The 21,118-nt window shown below is 41.7% G+C and overlaps 1 protein-coding gene across 1 annotated transcript in view; it reads right to left on the reverse strand.

Annotated features, from left to right (window-relative positions):
- Positions 1–21,118, reverse strand: part of FARSB (phenylalanyl-tRNA synthetase subunit beta) — a 43,269-nt gene that overhangs the window by 14,790 nt on the left and 7,361 nt on the right. The window contains exons 7-16 of the mRNA XM_066620521.1: positions 19,641–19,749; positions 19,000–19,070; positions 18,204–18,265; positions 18,063–18,114; positions 16,222–16,283; positions 13,809–14,016; positions 13,332–13,412; positions 10,243–10,335; positions 9,674–9,791; positions 4,327–4,479 (exon numbers count right to left, since the gene is read on the reverse strand). Of these exons, the coding sequence (XP_066476618.1) occupies positions 4,327–4,479; positions 9,674–9,791; positions 10,243–10,335; positions 13,332–13,412; positions 13,809–14,016; positions 16,222–16,283; positions 18,063–18,114; positions 18,204–18,265; positions 19,000–19,070; positions 19,641–19,749 (1,009 nt within the window). The remainder of the gene's footprint in view (positions 1–4,326; positions 4,480–9,673; positions 9,792–10,242; positions 10,336–13,331; positions 13,413–13,808; positions 14,017–16,221; positions 16,284–18,062; positions 18,115–18,203; positions 18,266–18,999; positions 19,071–19,640; positions 19,750–21,118) is intronic.

Genomic DNA, 21,118 nt, shown 5'->3' on the forward strand with positions numbered 1-21,118 from the left:
TCCCATCCACTGCTATTCCTTCTCCTTTGTCCCAGTTCAACAAGCCTCCCTACACATCACCTAAATAGCTTGCCTTCAACTCGAGATTCTTCAGCTGGAAGCTGGGTCACCAGCTAGCAGTTTCTCCTATGGCTCAAGTTACCCCAAGGATTTTGAAGTTCAGCAGTTCACTCCTACCATTAAGAAATGATAGGTATTTGTGCAGTGGATTTTTTTTTTCTAATGGAAAACTAACTTATTTAGTTTGTGTAATGACTGAGTAAAACAGCCTGTAACACATTTGTAACGCAAAAACCACTGCAAGCCACAGATTATGGTGTGACAAATCAAATACAAATGTTTCAAATTTTAGTTTCTTTGTTAGGGTTTATTATTTCAGTATGAGTTCGGTTTATTTTAAAACTGTAGCTTCACTTCTGACATACGTCACCAAGCCCCAACACTCCAAAAAGGTCAAGGAGATGGGGACGACGACGACCTGACTGCAGCAATAACAACTCACTAAACTATCTTCTAGTTAGTATTAGGTTAACCATCAAATATCTAGTCAAGGACCTGGCAACAGCTTAGACACAAACACTGACACCTATAGCCACATAACAATCTGCAGGGGTCATGCAGGGTAACGGACCACTTATTTAGAAACAGAAAAACTAAGGAGGAATCCCTGGTCTTTGTTCTATGAACCGGCTACAGGAGAGACCCCAAATTACTGACTTTTTCCCCTGTGCTTTTATCAGAATATGACAAAACTGGATGCAAAAGCAGTAATCACTAGATCAATATTATTGATCCCCAGCAGTGTCTGTTCTAGTGGCTGTCTGCTGGCGTTCTTTTGCATCTTTTAGATTGTGAGCCCTTTTGGGACAGGAAGCCATTAGTTATTTGATTTTTCTCTGTAAACCGCTTTGTGAACTTTTAGTTGAAAAGCGGTATATACATACTGTTAATAATAATAATAATAATAATAATAATAATAATAATAATAATAACTGAGAAGTATCAGATAGCGTTCTATGCAATTTGTTTCTAGACTCACTGCTGCTTAAGATTTTCATCAATGTCTCAGAACACCATGATCAGTGGGTACAACCTGTTAGCCCCCCAAAGTGACTTTACAATGATCATTATATTACAGCACAATGACATTTTGCAATCTTGGGAGTGGGCTTACAATAATAAAAATTTTTAAAATGCAGATGCATTTCCACTAGTTGCTACAGCTGTCTGATTTCCAGTCAAAGAGTAAGTGAAAAAACTGTCACTATTGTTTACTATCTGGAGTATTTATGTGCCATGTACCACACCTTCGACATAAAAGCAGCAGCAGGTCCAACACTGAGGTGCTTTAAAATTGTAACTCAGCTGGCAAGCTGCCAAACCTTTCTTACTAGGGCTGCCTAAGGACTAGGAGAATGATGTTTACACAATAAAAGATCCTTTAGAAGCAGCATAGTAGAAAATATACTCAGTACTTTTTGGTCAATTTTTTGCTAGTCAAAGAATATTACAGCGCAATCCTATCTTGCGCTGGAACAGGTAGGCCAGAAGGCCTGCGCTGTATCCAGCACAAGATAGGGGTCCAAAGTGGTTTAGGCGGAGGTAAGGGGAAACTAGCAGCCATTAGAGCACTGTGGCCATGCAGATCACAGAAGTTTCGAGCCTTGCACTGGATCCTTTGGCAGATGGTGCCTGCATTGTTTTGAAAACATGCAGCCATTTTGGCTAATCACTTGCTTTAATACAAATGAAAGCTCAGTCTCAGAATTCTGCCTCACTGCCAAACTCTGAATCTCTGAAAGGGCAAAATGAGAGACAACTAAAAATACAGACTGAAGTCAAATACTGTACATATCCCCATGCTAGGGCTTTGTCTACACAGAACCTTGTAGGAATGCCCTTTAGGGCACTATGGCCAATGTTTACACTGTAGAATTTAAATACAGCATTATATGACCACAATACACATTTATCTTTTCTTTTTTAAAATAGTAGACTTAACAAATGTGTAGCCTATAAGGCTTTCTGCTAGTTCCACTAACTTAAAAACTTCTTGCTTAAGTACAAATATTTTGCATGGTTTCCAAAATACAGTATGCTATATACACCAAATCAAACTTTGATTCTATTCTAGCCTAATAGGCAGTAGTTTTCCCCGTCTTACTGCCTGAGATCTTTAACTGGAGATGCCATGGATATTCTTCACTGAACAACGGTTCCTTTGCCGATAATTTAGGGAACGATTGTTTTATTTCTTTTAGTCAACCTCATGCGATGCCTACTTTTCCCCCAAAAGGCTCAGAAATGTTCATACATGGTTCCATGGGAGTTTCCTATTCAAACAGCATCAGACTTGCTCAGCTTTGGTAGCTCTGTGTAATGAGTCTTCAGACTGTTCTCTGGGTCTGCAAAGTAGCAAGCCTGGTGCACGTGGTTGCTAGATAAGAGACCACATGGGAAAGGATTCTCTGGATTCTCAGATTAAAAGTTTGATGTCTTCTTAACTGAGCTATGCATCCAGATAGAAGACTCAAAAACTATTTGTGCTCCCTAACCATGTTCTTGAAGCATGTAAGAAATAATGAGCACAGAACTTAAAACTGTACAGTATATGAATAAAAACAACACAATCTCTAAGGTATATTTAGAACATAAATTGAATACATTAACAGTCAACTGGCACTTCCAAAAGAACTTATTGCTTTTACAGCTCTGGAAAAAACATTACATGTTTAGAAAGTGGCAAGCCATTTAAGCAGATTTTTTGCTTGCTTTTTTTTTCTTTTCAAAAGAGATAAGTTAGAACAATGTATTTTTATGGTACCAGTAAGCTCCAGATGGTACATATTTTGGATTGTCCAGAATACACTTTCAGAAATTAACATTTCATTTTTAATAAGCCTGATCATTCAAAGCTAATTTTTCTTCTCAATATAATGCAGGGTTTCAGTTACACTGAACTTCTAGTATGAAGGCCTAGGGAATGTCACAATTTCACCCATGCTTTCAAGCATCTGCAATAGTTGCACAGCTGTTGCTACAGGGGTGAAAAGGTTATGACCCCAAGATTAACTTCATGGACATTTAGGCATAATTGGAACAGAAGGTGCTGTAATAACCATGCATGGCACATAAGGGACAAGGACTCACACACACAGTAAACAGGCACTTATCTAAATTCTAAAATGAATCAAATCAGTATACAATGCTTAGCAAGGGTTTTACTTGTAGCTCTCCATTTCCCAGGTCTTGCACATTTTCAAAATAATGTGATTTGCAAATTAAGACCAGAAGTCTAATTTATGCAGGCACATTTTGAAATAATGCATTAAATAAATAAATAGAATAACCATGGGCTTCCATATTATTTTGGGGGGGGGGGGAGACTCCCTTCATAGGTTGAAGATAGCAGGGGAAGGGTTGATGAGAGAGGCTACTGGGAGTGGCTACTGATGGCTTACAAAGCAATAAGGAAAACAAAGATGCATTTCCCATCCACAATCCTTCCTCTGAGACAAATGCTCCTGTCTGCTTGGCTTAACTGTTTCCGCCTCCCTAGGAGTCAGCCACACAATGTGCCCTTACTCAAGGGGTGGCGACCTGCATAGATTCTCCTTCCTCTCCCCACCCTGTTAAACTCACAGCTGACATGTAGCCCTTAGTTTTTGCTACCACACTCTACTAGTAAAGACGGCACAGCAGCACACCCTCAGCACTCCATCACTATGCAGTCTCCATTCAGTTAGTCAATTTATTAGGCAGTCAGCCAGCTCATTTGTCAGTTAGCCAGTCTGTGAGTCTGTCCATTAGTGAGTCGGCCAGTCCTCTCTCTTTCCTTCCTCTAAACTGCCTTCCTTCTACTACCCACAAACTCTCCCTTCTCCAGGTGTTGCTTTTATCCCTGAGGGCCCTATTGCCTCGAAGTGGCTGCAGCTGGGGGCTGCAGCACTCAGTGAATTCTAAGGCCCTGGTGTTAACCCCATGCTTCCCAGACCTGTCAGAGTAAGGGGCCACTGTTGACACCACACCCTATCTCCTCTCCGACTCATACACTACAATATGTGTAGTGGAAACATGTAGTGCATGTTTCCACTACACATGTTGCGCTGCATGGAGAGCAAATAGGCAATCAGAATATTTGTTAAAATATACTGAAAGTCCAGCAGGAAAGTCAGGAAATTAACCAAAAACTAATATCTAGAATCCTATCAGAATGCTATCAGACCCTATCCAAATATAATTCCCGTTGGAAGGAATGGGTCTACATTTTGATGTAATATACATATGCAGGTATGGTCAATATGCATTTTCTCTCTTTTTCCTTACCTTCAGTTGCTTTAATATAATATCCATTCTCTTTATTTGGTGGGACATTGAGCAGTTGCATGACTCTATCCAGCAAGCCATGAATTACCTCAAAGCCTGGGTTTTTGTTATAGTAAACAGTACAGAGATGCCTGTGGTTTCTCGCACCTACATCTGGAGAAAGGAAGACAGAAAAAAGGCAGACAAGATCACAGACTTTGCAAATGTTGCATTTTAAGGATTTTTTTTGTCCAAGTTTACACCAGCATTTATTTATACCCTGGCTGCCTGAAAAAAGAAATAAGAAGAGCAGTAGCAACTTATTCTAAAAAACGTATCCTAAGCAGTGGCGTCACTAGGATTCAAGTCACCTGGTGTGGGAGGCCTACGCGTCACCCCATGTAGTGGGCGGGGCAACGCCCCAGGTGGGCGTGGTGATGTACCATTGCCCCGCTCCCACCAGATTTTTGGCTGTATCTTTTGTTATAACATAGATATTTCAATGTGGTTTGCTTCATTGCATTCTGCATGAAATTACGCATTGATTGATATATAACATGATGGTCTTATTCCTCCAAACTCTGATTTTAGTGATTTTGAAAACTTGTAGAGTCTCTCTCTCTCTCTCTCTCTCTCTCTCTCTCTCTCTCTCTCACACACACACACACCCATGTCAACTTACTAACACCTTATTGCAGCAGTTCTCAAACTTTTAGCACTGGATCCCACTTTTTAGAATGACAATCTGTCCAGGACCCATTGGAAGTGACATCCTCAAGCAAATTAAAATAAATAATTATAAATAATTAAATTAAAATAAAAGAAATAATGAAATAAGGGGGAGCCAGTCCTGTTCCACCAAGTAAATCTACTCTGAAGTAAGTCCTATTGTGGTCAACAGGGCTTACTCTCAGGAAAGTGTGGGTAGGACTGCAGCCTGTGAGCCCAATCCTATGCACGTCTACTCTGAAGTAAGTCCCATAGTGGTCAATGAGGCTTACTCTCAGGAAAGTATGGGTAGAATTGCAGCCTGTGAGCCCGATCCTATGCATGTCTACTCAGAAGTAAGTTCCATAGTGGTCAATGGAGCTTACTCTGTAGTCTGCCTGCAATAACAACCCCCCAAAAAGAATCAGTGAGATTTCCAGCCCTCCAGCCCAGTTTAAAGTTCTTCTATTTCAGGCATATCAAGATAAAGACCCTCCTGGCTTTGCAAGTGCAAAATAGAAAACTTCCCCTTGCCAGTTCAAGCCACTTTTTTGTCCTTTTTAGTGGGGGGGGGGGGGGGGGGAGGCTGCCTCTGGACATTTGTTGCACTCCAGCTCCATTGGATCAGGACCATTCTGGTGTCCTCACATTCCCCTTTGCCTGGCCTGACAACAAGCCAAGGCACGTCTGCCTACTCGCAAGTAAACGTGACATGAAGCTGCTTCACTTTCCATAGGGCTCCATAGACTCGCAGCTGCGAGGGGGGACCTCCTTCTCCGTGTTTTTGGGGGCTGCATTCATTGAATCAGGACCATTCTGACCTCTTTGGAGTCCTCTCAGCCTGCCTTGACTAAGGCAAGTCCGTCTACTTGTGAATAAACATGACCACGTGGCTTCGCTTCAGGCTCAGACTGGCAGCTGGGAGGGGGGAGCTTCTCGGGTGTTTTGGGGGGGCTGCATTCATTGGATCGGGACCACTGTGGTGTAGTTGGATTCCTCTCAGCCTGCCCTTTCCAATGGACTATGACAAGTATGCCTACTCGTGAGTAAACGCACAATACAGCTCACTTTCACTTTCCATAGGGCTCCATGCATTTTTTCCTTCCAGTTTTTTGGCCATAACTTTTGAACGAAAGGAGCAATTTCAATTCTGATTTTTGCATTGCACTCCGCTGGCCATTCCACATCCAACAGTGTATGGCATGACAGGGTAGCTCCTAACACCGTGATGTTAGCACGTCCTCCCCCAGGGCGTGTCACCCCCCCGGCGCAGCCTGCACCCCCCGCATCCCCCTAGCGATGCTAGTGATCCTAAGTAATAAAAAGAAAGTGTAGTAATTTATCCTAAAAATCACTCCTTTTCCACAGATCTATTGTTGTGGCAAAATCACATTTGGGCCATAAACAGATAGCTGGTGCAGGCTCACGTGACTGAATACTTGAATACTGAATCCTTCCTCATAGAAAACTAGAAGTCAGAGACAAGAGAGTTAAACTGAGCATTCTCCATGACATGCTCAGTTTGTGCATTCTAATTTTTTTTCTTTTTCTAACGGAGGAGCATTTCCTTTCTGGACAACATCAGAATCCTACCATATGACGAAGCCCAATGCTGGAGGCAGGGGCTTCACCATTTTTGAGACGCTTCCCCACTTCTCCAAGTGGTGAGAAACATGATGGGCAGCCTGCCTTTTGAAGGAGGTGGCACTGGAGACTTATGGAGGTGTTCCTGGCAGGTTTGCTTTCTCTGCCTCTATCCAAGTGGAGGCCTATTGAGAGATGCCTGGAAAGAGCCAAAGAGGTTCAGGGATGGTCGGAAGGAACTGTCACACTAATGGACCTTCTGGGCAGGTGCTCGGGAGGTGGCAGCAAGAGTCAATGGATGGACTCAGAGGATCATGAATGCCACCAGAAAGACCACCGAGCCCAAGTGCTTCCTCCTCCCTTCAAGCACTAGTAAGCAGTCTTTGTGCGTGATGGAAGCAGCCTGGCTTGTTCAACCACAACTGTGCATGTTTATTTAGACTGCAAGTTAACTCGTGCTCAGTTGGTTTTTTCCTGCTGCAGCACTTTCCCCGGCTTTCAGGGGGAAGGAGGTGGCTCCCACCAAAAGAGACAAAATACTCCCACATCTGCAATTTTTGAGAACTGGAACTGAAGACTTATCAGGGAGGCTGGGGAGGGGGTTTTCTTCCTCCCAATAGAAGCCACTGTCTGAGAGGATGTTGGAAACAGCAGCGCCTGCCGCCAGTTCCTGCTGCCACACTAAGGATACACAGGCAGCAATCCCAATCAGTAAAGAGAAGAAGAAGCCCCTGCCACCCTGCAAAGCCTTTACTGCACCTTCAAAAGCTTCTGGTCTTCAATGAGGCTTCCCAAATGACACAAATGTGTCTACTTACGAGACATACGTTCTCAAGAATGCAAAGCCTCAGAGTGTCTGCTGGCATTCCTGATGCACAGACAAGAAGAGCTAACAGTGTGTAACAGCAGGAGGGAGGGCCAAGCACGACCAACCTCAGGGATGAGGATGGTGGGAAAAAACCAATGCCTAAGACAGGGTGTACAGTCCCAGGATATACAATGAGACATACAAAATTATGCAGGGGATGGATAGAGGGATGCTCTTTTCCCTCTCACACAACACCAGAACCAGAAGACATCCACTAAAATTGCATGTTGGGACAGTTAGGACAGACAAAAGAAAATATTTCTTTACTCAGCATGTAGTTAGTCTGTGGAACTCCTTGCCACAGGATGTAGTGGTGCCATCTGATGGTAAAGGCCTGGATGCCTTTAAAATGGGATTGGACAAATTTCTGGAGGAAAAGTCCATCACAGGTTACAAGCCATGATGGGTATATGCAACCTCCTGATTTTAGAGGTAGGCTACCTCAAAATGCCAGATGCAAGGGAGGACACCAGGATGCAGGTGTCCTGTTGTCTTGGGTGCATCCTGAGGTATCAGGTGGGCCATTGTGAAATAAAGGAGAATGGACTAGATGGGCTTCTGGTCTGATTCAGCCAAGCATTTCTTATGTCCTTATGGGAGTCAATCAGTTAGGTGCCAGAATGCACATACAACCAACACTAGATCCATGGGACCTTGCAAGAGGGTGCTAGAGGGTTGAAAAGGTTTTGGTCAAACACTTGTGGATAATAGTACATTGCGTGTGCCATGCTGTTGTGTCCAGCTATAAATGCAAATCTGGTACCCAAGAAACTTAAGCAAAGAGGACTAAAAAACAGCTAAACAGGCATTGATTGGTGATCCATTTTTTCAAAACAGAGAAGGGATAATGGGCAGAAATGGAGGAGGGAAAGTTCCATTTAACAAATGTATATAGTAGGCCACAAAAATTGTGCTTGGCCACTTCCCCAGATGGGGCCTGATTGCATGATAGCAGCAGTAATGTAACATGAACACATCCCATTGTCAGTAACCCTGGTAGGGGAATAATGGAGTTTTTAGTACATGGATAGCAGCCACTAGCCCTCAAAAACCATTAATGTTGGGAAATTCAGTGCTGGGTGCTGACCTATTAAATTTTGCTCTCAGCACATTGGTAGGCATGATATTAAACCTAGCTAAGGTAAAGGCTCTACGGATCTGAGGCGAATGTATAAAAGATAGATAACTTGAACCCAAATCCCTACTGAAAGAACTGGAGATTCCATTCCAGTGTCCTGTTCAAACTGGGAATATCCCTGAAACTGAAGCGATACTGAGGTGTAAATCCTTGATATAGTATCAGTGACAGATCTACATTTTTGGGCCGTGAAGTTTTGAATTGTTTCGGGGGCCCCTTCACAACCAGGTCTGGGTAACCACTGTTATTTTCTTCAATGCGATTGTTCCATGACAGATCACTACAATTTAAAAAAATAAAAATTTAACCACTACATCTTAGATTTTGATTAAAATTGCAGTACTGGATTATCTCACATGTCAAAGTCACTGGTGTGAATAAAAATTTCTTATGCCTTATAGTTTTTGAGTTATGGGAGGATGAAAATTAGGGAAATGTTACATACATACATGATGCATCACAGAATGATGGAATAAAACACAGAAAAAACCACAGTCAATATAATCAATATAAATTGATTTCAACATTAATTTATGCCACAGTCAATATAAATGTAGCATATGGTGTTTCTCTGCCACAGCCAGAAGTAAGCTACTATTGTCACTTCATAAAGCACCCAATGCAAGTTACATACCCTGGTGTTAAAAAAAAATTGTTCATGCAAACTATTTTTCTTAAAATCTGTCATGAACTACAAAGAGAAAAACTTATTCTTCAAACAGAAAAGACAAGGAACAAAACTAAATGAACCACTCACAAATAAGGGAAGACTATGATCTTCCCAGAAATAATCAGGGCAGTTTTCAGAAGTGCACTGACACACAGCATCAACAAACAACAGAAGTGCATCAATAGCATCTCCCAGTAGTAATCTCATATAGTATGGGAGGCTCACACAAGTTTCCCATTTCCTGAAAACCCCCCCCCCCACAAGATCACCTGTGATTTAAGTGAAGAAGAAAAAGGAATCAAGCCTATAGGTACCCTCCACATGTGGGTCTACAATCATGGTAGCCTCAAGTGTGCTCTAGCTGTTTTAAGAAATTAGTGCTTAACAGCAATTATCTTACCCTTGGTCGAATCTTTCACCACAATGTCAGAAATTTCAAAGAGTTTCAGAGGCAAAGGCATCTTCCTATTAGCTGCAATAGTTTTGAGGAGACCAGGCAAGAGTGTTGTGCGCGCCACCTGTAGGCCAAAAATGGAAGTTTTAATTTCAAACTTCTCTAAAGTACACTTTTCAATTAGAGCAGCATGCTATATAACAGGCAACCATGAAATATCAATGTTAACAATAAACATTTAAATCTCCCCCTTACTATTCCCCTATCCCCACACAGTCTGCCATACAGCCCAAAACTCACATCACAGGGTTCAAACAACACCATGTTTTATAAAGCTGTTCAACACGAATGTATATATAACATTTCATGTTACTGAAACATTGTATTAACTAAACTAGAAAACGTAATAGGAAGCTCTACAGCTTCAGCAAGATGAATTTTGGATGGCTTCCACATTAGAGCCCAAATTACAAATCCACAGAAAAGCAAAACATTCTAGTGTCTACAGCTCATTAAAGTATTCAGGTAATATGAAGTTAAAAACATCAACTTAGAACTCCACTCTTCATCCTCACCTGAAATTCTGCAGTTTTGGGGTTTGCTATATGTACAGCTTTTGTTGCAGAAATGTCAACCCCCAATTTATTAGCAATGTCTTCTTGGGAACACTAACGCAAGGAAAGAAAATATATTTAACATGAGCATTGAATACAATTTGAATTTAAAGATAAATTATTAAGAGCAATTACTCTTAAAAATCATTCCCCAACTCCACCCCATCCAGGATTGCTAATGCATAGCTGTGGATAGCAGAGACAGCAAGGGAAACCCCACACTTAAATCCAAGTACAAATGTTAAAATGTTTATTTTATTAAAAAATGACTACTTAAGCTTTAATAATTCACTGATTTTTCACATGCTTTCCTGTTTTGTATGCTTCTGTGAACACTCCAACAGGGCAACAAGCTCTTCCTACAAAGGTTTAAGCTAAAATCAGCACAGCTAGTTGTGGAGCAAAGCTATAGAAGGATTTCAATCTTGTCCTAAACACTGCTTCATTCCATATACGCTTTTTGATCTAGAACCGTGTTTCTCAACATTTGTCCTCCACTGTACCACTTCACATGGTGGAGCAACAAGCACCACTGGAAGTAATTGATGATGGCATCATCACTGTTTACTTCTGGGTTGGGAGGCCAGATGCTAAGCAACAAACACCAATAAGAGGCTCAGGGTGAATGGGAGGGTTTTCTGAGCAAAGAAAAACATGCTTTGGAGCTTGGCCTACTGAGTCGAGCATCTACCACTATTTATTGTGCCACATTCCTGGTCTTGCTGCCAGGCAAGTACCTCAAGTACTACTGGTGGTACCCGCACCATTGGTTGAGAAACACTGATCTAAAAGTCACTGAAAGAACAATAGAATGGCTCAGATGTATACAAGACTATTCTAAAGCTAGGGACAGACTATTGCAGTAATGCTTAATTACTGCAATTAGATATTATCTAATATTAGATATTATCAGATATTATCTGATATTAGATATTATCTAATTACTGCAATTAGATAATTACTGCAATTAGATATTACAGTAATGCTTAATTGTTATAAACTTCATCATTATCCTAATATTTGAATTGCTTGAGACATCTAATAAATGTTACAATAACCTGCCATTAAGTATTCTAAAAATAATCTAAGATCTAAAAAGATCTATAACATTTAAGTACAGGATATCTAAAATAGTTTAAATCTTTGCTTTGTCCCACTTCTAGGACCCATCTACATCATTTTTTCTAACCACGCTTTAGGTGACAGCTCTTACTTGCTAACCAAATAAAACAGAGGGCTTATTCACATCATCACTAAAACTGGGCATTCTGAATATGTGGTGGAGTTGCAGAAGTGCATAAGCACTCACAGTTCCTAGCCCGTATGTGTACATTGGCTGAGTACACATGATCCTTCCATTCCTCTCTTCCACCTTAGATGGACCTGCTAACTGGGCAGAGGCACTTTTTCAAGCAATGCTCCTCTTATATTTAGCAGGGGGACAGTAACTGCCCCCTTCACCCCAGCACAGTTATCTTCTCTAGTTGCTGTTTGCTGGGGTTTCTTCTGAAACTTTTTAGATTGTGAACCCTTAGGGGACATGTATCCTTTTGGTTATTTGATTTTCTCTGTAAAGTGGTTTGTAAACCTTTTTGTTGAAAAGCGGTATTTAAAAATTCTTAACAGTAATAATATAAATTCAGAATAGATATGAAAGAATACAAGTTGTGCAATCGATTTACATACAACAGCAATACGCAGAGGTAGGCAGCTGCACAGTACTGCTACTATACTGCAAGTTCAGAATACACAGTTTGACAAAGGTGTCAAGAGATGCAAAACATATGACAAAAGCACTTTATTTCAGACATGTCAAACTTCCAAAAAAAAAAAATGCTCTTGCCAGTCCAGGAAGTATGCCAGCTCCAAATGTTTACATGCAATTCAGTCTGCTTTTATTTAAATTTGCAAAGGTCAATTTAATACTAGTCATGTCAGACTGACATATCCCATTTTGATACCTACATTACAAATCAGAACATACAGTGGGCCCACTGTATTCATGGATTTGGGACCCGCGGGTTTCGTTATCCCCAGGTCCCCAAACTCATGGGTTGGACCACATGGACCCCAGCTCTGCAAGGGCTTTCAAGGCCTTAAAATGTCACTTCCAGTTTTTCAGGACAGCTCCCTTCACTTTCGGAGAATTACAGGGCCCCCAAAACCTGCAGATTCATTATCTAAAGGTTTCCTTATCTGCGGGGTTTCCTGGAACAGAACCCCCATGGATAATGCAGGAGGTCTTATATAAGCAGTTGGTCTGATAAGCTTCTTTTGTTTAGCAGTATGCCTTTAATACAGAAGGCAGGACTGGTAAACCTGCCTCCCCTTCAGGAAAGGAGTTGCCATATAGGCCAACTTTGTAGGATCAGACCCTTGAGTGGAAACCAGCTTGTTCATGGCCAACCACCACCATTCCAAAATAGAAACAGAATCCTTATTCTAAATTTACCTAATTCAATGGGGGAGAGAGATAAGAGAGAAAAGTAAGGGAGAATAGGGTAAAATATGCTGGGTCTTAAAGCTCCAAGACCAAAGCAACTATTACTTTCCATTGTCAGCATAAAGTCAAGTTTAGATAAGATAAAATTCAGATACAGGTTTGGCATCCCTTATCCGAAGTGCTTGGATATCATTTTGGAGCATTTTGGATATCGGATTTTTTCATATTTTGGAATACTTGCATATACTTCACGAGATATCTTGGGGATGGGGCCCAAATCTAAACACATTTACACCTTATACACATAGCCTGAAGGTAATTTTATACAGAATTTTAAATAGTTTTGTGCATTTTGTGCAAACTGTCACATGAGATCAGATGTGGAATTTTCCACTTGTGCGTCATGTCAGCATTCAAAAAAGTCGGTTTTCGGAATACTTTGGATTTCAGAATTCCAAGTAAGGGATAACCAACCTGTGATACATTTATCCTGAGCCATTAACAAATCAGGATCTCACAAGCCAATCATGTAACACTTGCTGCAATTAGAACCCTCATAAGAACTGAGCTGCCTCCACTGTCACTTTAACAGATCTTTAGAACATACCAGAGCAAAAGTGAGTGCTTCGGTAAAGCCTGCTGCTGCCAAATCTTGTCTCAGAAGTTCAGTGAGTTTATTGAGAGGCAACTAAGAGAAAAGAAAACATTTTTTTCATATTTCAACTCAGTCACTATCACAAGTTATGGAGGAGACTGCTTGTATGACTTTAAATTTTAAAAAAGTGTAACCCCCAACCAGCTCCATCTGGTCTTTACTAAGGAAATGCAATTTCCAATTAAAGATGTAATTTGGGCTCCAGTTTTAAACCATGCCCTTTTTCAAAGCTCATCCACTTACAGGTCTTTGGAATTGCTCAGTTGGGCATCTGTTTTGTATCCTTACTCTGGTAAACTCCCCTTGCAACAAGACATGACAGAAGATTGTTTCAATCCTTCAGTACAATTTTCCTCCAAGAAGCCCTCTGGCATACTTCTAGCCATTTAACTGACAATACAGACTGTTTACTAAAGGGTGTAATCTTACTTGATTAGCTATGGTGTATGTTTTCGGAATAGTCATCTGAATGTTGTTATAGCCATACGCTATTGCTGCGTCTTCTATGATATCACATGCATGGATAATGTCAGCTCTGGTAGGAGGAATTTCAACTTCTATATTGTTCCCATTCCCTATGACGTGAGACTTCAAACACATTCTGGTGAGCAACTTTGCAAGGCTTGATGGAGTCTCACTAAAACAAAAGCAAAAGTCATTAAAAATAAATTGCACATGGTTTCATTCTGTAGCCATTGCCTTTTATTGCCATAGTGACTTCCACCTTCAAATGGGTCATTACTCAAGTACAGTATTTCCAAAATAGCTAAGGCTTATTCACAAATTGAACCAGAACAAAACAAAAAAAACTTGTCTCCAGGTGTACAACAATACTAACCTTCATGACACTTGGTGTCATAAACAGCATTAGGGGTAAGTCAGGTTGGGCACTAGGTAAGAACCTCCAAGGGCCTAGCTAGAGACCTTGAAGTCCCCAGCAGCCTAGAGGCAACAGTAGCAGCAGAGGATGCTCAACAGCATAACAGTAGTTGTACTACACAACACTAAATAAAGGACCATGCATGGAGACAAAAAATACACTTAGCAACTAATGCTAAGCCAAAAAAGACAAATTAACATAGCAACTAATGACTAAGGGCCCAATCCTATCCAATTTTCCAGCGCCGATGCAAATAGGCCAATGAGTCATGCACTGCATCTTGTGATGGGGCAGCAGTCACAGAGGCCCCCTTAAAGTATGGGAACATTTGTTCCCTTACCTTGGGGCTGCATTGCGACTACACCGGTGCTGGAAAATTGGATAGGATTGCGCCCATAGAACAGTGGTGGCCAAACTCGCCACTGCTGTGCAATGAAAATGCAGTCCCCATTTGGACTGCAGTTTACCATTCTACTGGGTCTCTGTGTGCAGTCTTCCTTATTTGGGAGACAGGAACGCTCTGGGCAGTCACGTCTGTTGCCCATTGTCCCAGAAGCTGCACAACAGGACGTCCAGGCAGACGCAACTGCCCAGAGTGTCCCTGTCCCCCAAATGAGAAGGAGTACACACAGAGACCCGGCAGAATGGTGCTCACTGGGCTGACGGGTTCGTCCAAACCCCGGATCCAGCCCCTGGGCCAGGGTTTGGACAACCCTGACTTAGAAGCATCGCAGTTCCCCTGAAAAAAGGAGATCAAGTCTAACAATCCTGAATGTCAGCTCTAACTCAAAGGAAAATACTTTATCTAATGACCATCATCAGTACTATACATTAATTCTCCTAGCATCTTAACAGTAAGGTACAATACTTGAAGATTCTCCGCAGCTCATGTTGCTGTTGCCCAGTCCGTTCAAATAATGAAAAAGAGCAAACTGTTGCTGTGTTCCCTATAGGAGAGATTTTTAAAAGCCAATATTTGTTGCCATCTATATCCTTTCTTCCGTGATGGAACTCAAGGCATCATAAACGGGTTCTTAGGCAGTCAGCCATCCAGGCAGTGACCAAGCCAAGATCTGCTGATCTTCAGCAAGGTAGCTGCATCATGTGTTTGCTCAGACTATATACTACTAGGTCCCAGTAGTATATCTGGCCTTAAGGGCATAATGAGATCATGTGCACCCACATCTGTATGACAAATGACAGGCCTTTATGCTAAGCAGCAGAGCACAGCAAGAATTTCTTGATTGCAGTGCTGTTAACTCTCCGGCCAAGATAGTTAAATATTTCAATGCAATAGCCAGTGTCAGCGCCAAGATGCTGTACTGAGCTCCCACGACACACACCCCCTAATGGTGCACTGAGTGCTACCACTGCAACTGGTACTCAGTGTTCAGAGGGAGGCCCAACTAGATGGGCTCTTGGATGGGTGTGGGAACTCAGCCAGTGCCCAACAACAACAAAAAATACCTGGCTGGCCCCTGACGTCATTCCAGGCAACAGCATTAAATACAACTTTGGAACTACCATATTCAAATAGAACATAATCAAACAGAAGAAAGCCAATACGTAACAGTGGGTGCAACATATATTCAGCGGAAGGAGCTGGCACTGTAGAGGTTCACAGAATTATCATACTGATATTCACATTATCGCATTAATATTCTAGCCTGCAGCACCACACACAAAGACAATTAGTACACTTCATGTACACAAACACGTGTGACTTAGCCTGCATTTCACTGAAAATTTATTCAAAAAATTTATTTATATAGTGACTCACAGCCAAGCTTGTTGTTTTTCTGTCAAAAGTATCATATTTGGTAAATCATCTCTAGGCTTTAGGACACATCTAGCCTATTCAAACTGGATGCTAGAAGTCTAACACAGCAACACAAACAACGCAGTTTCTATCAGTCACATACTGCGTGCACGCCTCATGAAAAGAGCCAAGATTTAACATACCAAATTCCTATTTTCTTATTCATTATATCAGGTTTTATCTTTTCCCGACGGTAAGCCAGTTCCTGCAAAGGAGGAAGAAAGCTCTTAACAATAAAGAAGTCAGTTCTCTCTCAAACAGCCCCAGCACTTCCTTACATAATAAGACATAATTATTTTCCCAGTTGTTCAAACCCAGCAGGTGGCAATCAGACATACTCTGCCTTTGAGCCTGAACATCCTTTACGATTCTAGCTAAGCCTTCTAGCTAAGCCTTCGAAAGGTGCCTTCTGCCTGAAACAAAGCCGTTGTAAATTCCTTGGTTTAGTGATCCTCAAACATCCTATAACAATAGATCCCATGATTGTTCTTTGATTGACGTAATCTTCTCTCACCATTTAATCATCACCTTGGTGATGGAAACTCTAAGCAAGGATGCTTTTGGCAATGACTGAAAAAAGAGCACATCGGGCCTATTACAGCACAACTGAGAGTTCTAGCAATTCCACACTACACAATCATATACAGTACCTGAGCTCCAAGTACCTTGGAAAGAGAGACATACTAGATATCAGTCCACGCACCACCAAATGTGCAGCGAACACACCACACCCTGTCCTAGGTTTTATGTGAGAACTAAGAGTACAGAAGTTCACCTGTGTGGCTGCATCACATGGATGTAGTGGAATGTGCTGCTATTATTAGAAGCAGCTTCATTACTCTCTTGCAGGCATTTAAGAGGTAATTAAGCTTAGCTTCTTTGGAAAGCTTTTTTGCAAGTCAAAGATGTTTCTTCCCCAAGGATACAGGCAGGATCCAAAACACTGCACATTTTTGGCTTTTCAGCTCATGCCTTCAATAGCAACCCTCTACACTCTCCCAGAAGTCCCAAAGCTCTCCAAAACAGCATCTGATAAAGCAAAAGGGACCACTACTAGAAGATCACCACACACACACAGCCACTACTAGCACCACACACACCACATCCTTTGCCCAGAAAACACATTCTAACCCCATTCATAAGGCTTTGGATTTTGACCACTCTTGGCTATGTTTTAATCAAGTTGTGGTAATCTAACACAATAAAAACACTTATGTTATATATCAGAGATCTTCAACAAGTGGGATCCAGAAATAAAGCGCAACCCAACCTCAGGTGGACTGCAGAACAGCTGCATTGCCATTTTGTTCCAAGGCTTAGATCTGCACAGTTTGAACAATAACCAGGGCTAGGAGTCCTAGAAGTTGTAAATTCCACTGGAGACTTTAAATTTGGAGGGTTTTTTTTTTACCAAATGCCCCAATCTTCAGTGATCTAACTAAGTCGCATCCATCTGTTCTACCCTGCCATGGCACTCCCACTAGACTACGCCTTCACTCCATCCACCTTTCAAGCATGTGTGTACTGTTGCAATACCCCTCTCTGTTACTCCTTCTGTGTCCCTTTAATTTGGCCTGGAAAGAAAGAAGGGACAGAATGACACACTACAGCACACTGATTGGATGCCATTGGTCAGAAAAAGGAACTGTGGTCTGACTAAATATTGGCATTCCTTCTATAATTCTCTTCCGTACTCTTAGAAACTAGAGTCATACAATGACTCTATGCTCTGTGTTCTGAGAAAACAAATGTCTGATAGTGCTAAGTGACACAGCTATGGAAAAACTGTTGGAACAATATTCAACGAACACTGTGGATTACAAGGTAAGAGATGGAGAACTGTACCCAGAATACCCTACAGGACATGGAAGCAGAAGACTAGTTACAACTCCATTAAAAGTGTGGACTTTCAAAGAATATTCAAGAATTTTGAGCTTATAGATACCCTTATTAGCTATAATTTTGTTGCTTCTATAATACTCACTGGGAAGATGTAGCTTTTCCCATTAGGATAAGTTACTTCTACCGCTTCAACACTGAGGGAGGAAAAACAACCAAAGTGTTTGTAAAGTACAGGATACAAGAGGTATGCATATATTTACAACTGAAAGAGAGCTATACTAACGTGAATGGCTTCTGACAGTACTCGCTGAACATTGCAACAAGGATGTCAAGGACAATTTTTGCCTGAAATAAAAACATACTGATATTATGTTATTAGTTTGATATTATATTAGCCTGAGAAGTACATTACACAATTCAAAGTTATATCAACATTTTTCACAATAAGATACTCTACTTGGACCAGTGTTTTAGGCTTATAATTAACAGCTTCTCCAGAATCAGTAGGAGGGCAAAAGAAAGAAAAATAACTCAGATCCGCTGGTTGAAGCCAACTGATATCTCCTACCAGATGCATGGTCATGTCCCATAGGGATGTCTGAACTACATTTAGGGCACAATCCTAACCCATTATGTCAGTGCTTTCCAGCACTTTCATAGTGGTACCAATGGGACATGTGCTGCATCCTGCAGTTGGGTGTCACTCACAGAGGCCTCCTCAAAGTAAGGGGATGTTTGTTCCCTTACCTCAGAGCTGCATTGCCCTTATGTCAGTGCTTTCCAGCTTTCCAGCACTGACATAAGGGGTTAGGATTGCACCCACAATCTCTTAGATATTTCAGCCAACCATTGCAGGCCAATGACAACTTTATCCATTGGTCTAGTACTTTTAGAAATAGGCTCACTTTGTAAATATCTTTTTAACTGAACTCTCACATCTACTTTTGTAGAGAATGGGTTTCTGCACAGTAATATAACCCAGCAGGTAAAATCCACTTCAGAAATGGTACATTATTTCCAGTCCACTTTGAAAATTCCAATTATACTTAGTTTTATCTGTGTTTTTTATCTTTATTTACCTTAGTAAGATCTGTGGCTGTACATTCAACGAATACATTTTTCGTATTAAGACTTATTTTTGTATGGTCTCCTAAAAAGACAGGAACAAACATTTAAAGTTGCTTTGAGTCACAAGTATTCACCTTAAAAAAAGAAATATACATATAGATATGCTTGTAAATCCTATTTTTCCATACTGCTAAAACAGCATTTACAGTGAACAATTTATCATAATAGACAAATTCCAAGCATCTGGGTCAGCATTCAAGGAGCCCTCTCAGGTGGGTGTAATACTGCGTGGTCAAAGTCTTGTTCTTGTTCCTCCCTGTCTACAACTCTTCACAGGATATTTGTGAGAAAAGGGTATTTGTGAATTTTCCCTTCAGTTTCAAGGACAACATACTGAACTGCTGCTGGGAAGAAGGGACACTTGCTAAGTTCACAGTTCTCTGGATTCTGAAAACAGTAGATAAATATGCAAGATACTGGGCAGAAAGCTAATATTTTCACATTAATGTTCTCACAACATTAATAGTAGGATAGTAGGATATAGGATATCCTATAGTAGGATAACGGTGTTAATTGCTACAAGTGCATAACAGAAAATGAATGTCACTCATGGGTGGCAGCGAATTAACACAGAAGTAGAAAATGATCTTACCATTAATTATTGGTGGCATTGAAAGAACAACACCGTTGCTATCGTAGATAACAGGGTAAAGTGGTTCATCTTCAATAATGTGCAAATAATGTCTAAGATGGCTATCCGTCTACAATGAATGAAGCATAAAATTATTTCTCAAACAACTTCCATCATAAGTTACTCCAAGGTATTATCCTATAATTACAGAAGCAATAGATTTGAGCTCACTTAGGGCCTGATCCTATGCTGGGGCAATGCCAGCAGCCATATTGCTGCCCCAGCAACCACCATTGCAAAAGTGCTGTAAGGCACTCCTGTGCAGGTGGTAAGCCCACTGGGCTGGTGCTGGGCCTCAGTACTAAGAAGACAACTCTAGAGCAGCTCTGGAAGCAAGTCCTCCCACTGGCCAACAGTGATGCTTTTAGGGACAGGGGAGGGCAGGGAGAGGCGGTGAGGGGCAGGACTGGGCAGAGGAGAGTGGGCCAGAGGGAGGATCGGGCGCAGGAGGAGAGCAGGGATGGCAACAGAGTCTGCCACTGAACTGTATGCCTCCTACCCGGCCAGGAAGGTTCTGCACCAGCTAAATAGCTGGCACAGCTTCAAGACAACCCATTGCCGCTGGCTGCGTTCCACCGGGGTAAGAGAGCAAACATTCTCTTATCCTGAGGAGACTCCAGCAGCTGCCCCAGCTTCAAAGGACATAGCGGCAGCCATTTTGGTTCTGCTGCTCCTTTGGGCACCACCAGGAGTACCCAACAAACAAAGCTTCATGCTTATGCCTGTAAGAGATGTGTTTTGATCCTCAAACTTTTAATATTTCAGATGCTAGAACAGACTGACTAGAAAAAAAAACCTACATACAGGCCATATTCAGACATCAACAAGACATCTGGGAGTTTCTAGGTGTGTGTGTCTGTAAATAACTAGTTTTTAAGAATTCTTTTAAGTATTTATCTAGAGACATGGTGAGTCTCAGGATTAAGAAGCAAAGTCCCATTAGTTCTCTGTGCCTAACTGGCCAATTCTCTAGATTTTTATTTACTATTATCTGAGTACATGGTACTTTATACAGTTCCCCCTACTGCTAAAGGCTCATAATAAAAAAACCGATACAAGGGGCAAAGTCAAACTGGGGGAAAATGTAACTGTTTTATGCACATGTACTTAAGCTTAGGGTGCAATCCTACACTGTGCTGGAACAAGCAAGCCAAGAGGCTTGCGCTGTATCCAGCGCAGGTTAGGGGCCCAAGGTGGCTCAGCCAAAGGCAAGGGGAAACTTTTCCCCTTAACTCTGGGTAAGGCGCCCTTGCCCCTATGGGTCTCCTCGGATTTGTGCCACCACCTGAAGTGACAAACTCCAAGGAGAACGAAGCTGCTTGAAGCCCAAGAACGGGGGCTGGGATCTGGCATAACGTGGATCTCTTACCCTGCCTTCCGCTCCTCACCCCCTGGCCCCAGGGCCGCCCACTACCCGCCCTCTCCCTGCCCAGGAACGC

Source organism: Tiliqua scincoides, chromosome 3, assembly GCF_035046505.1.
Source record: "Tiliqua scincoides isolate rTilSci1 chromosome 3, rTilSci1.hap2, whole genome shotgun sequence".
Lineage (NCBI taxonomy): Eukaryota > Metazoa > Chordata > Lepidosauria > Squamata > Scincidae > Tiliqua > Tiliqua scincoides.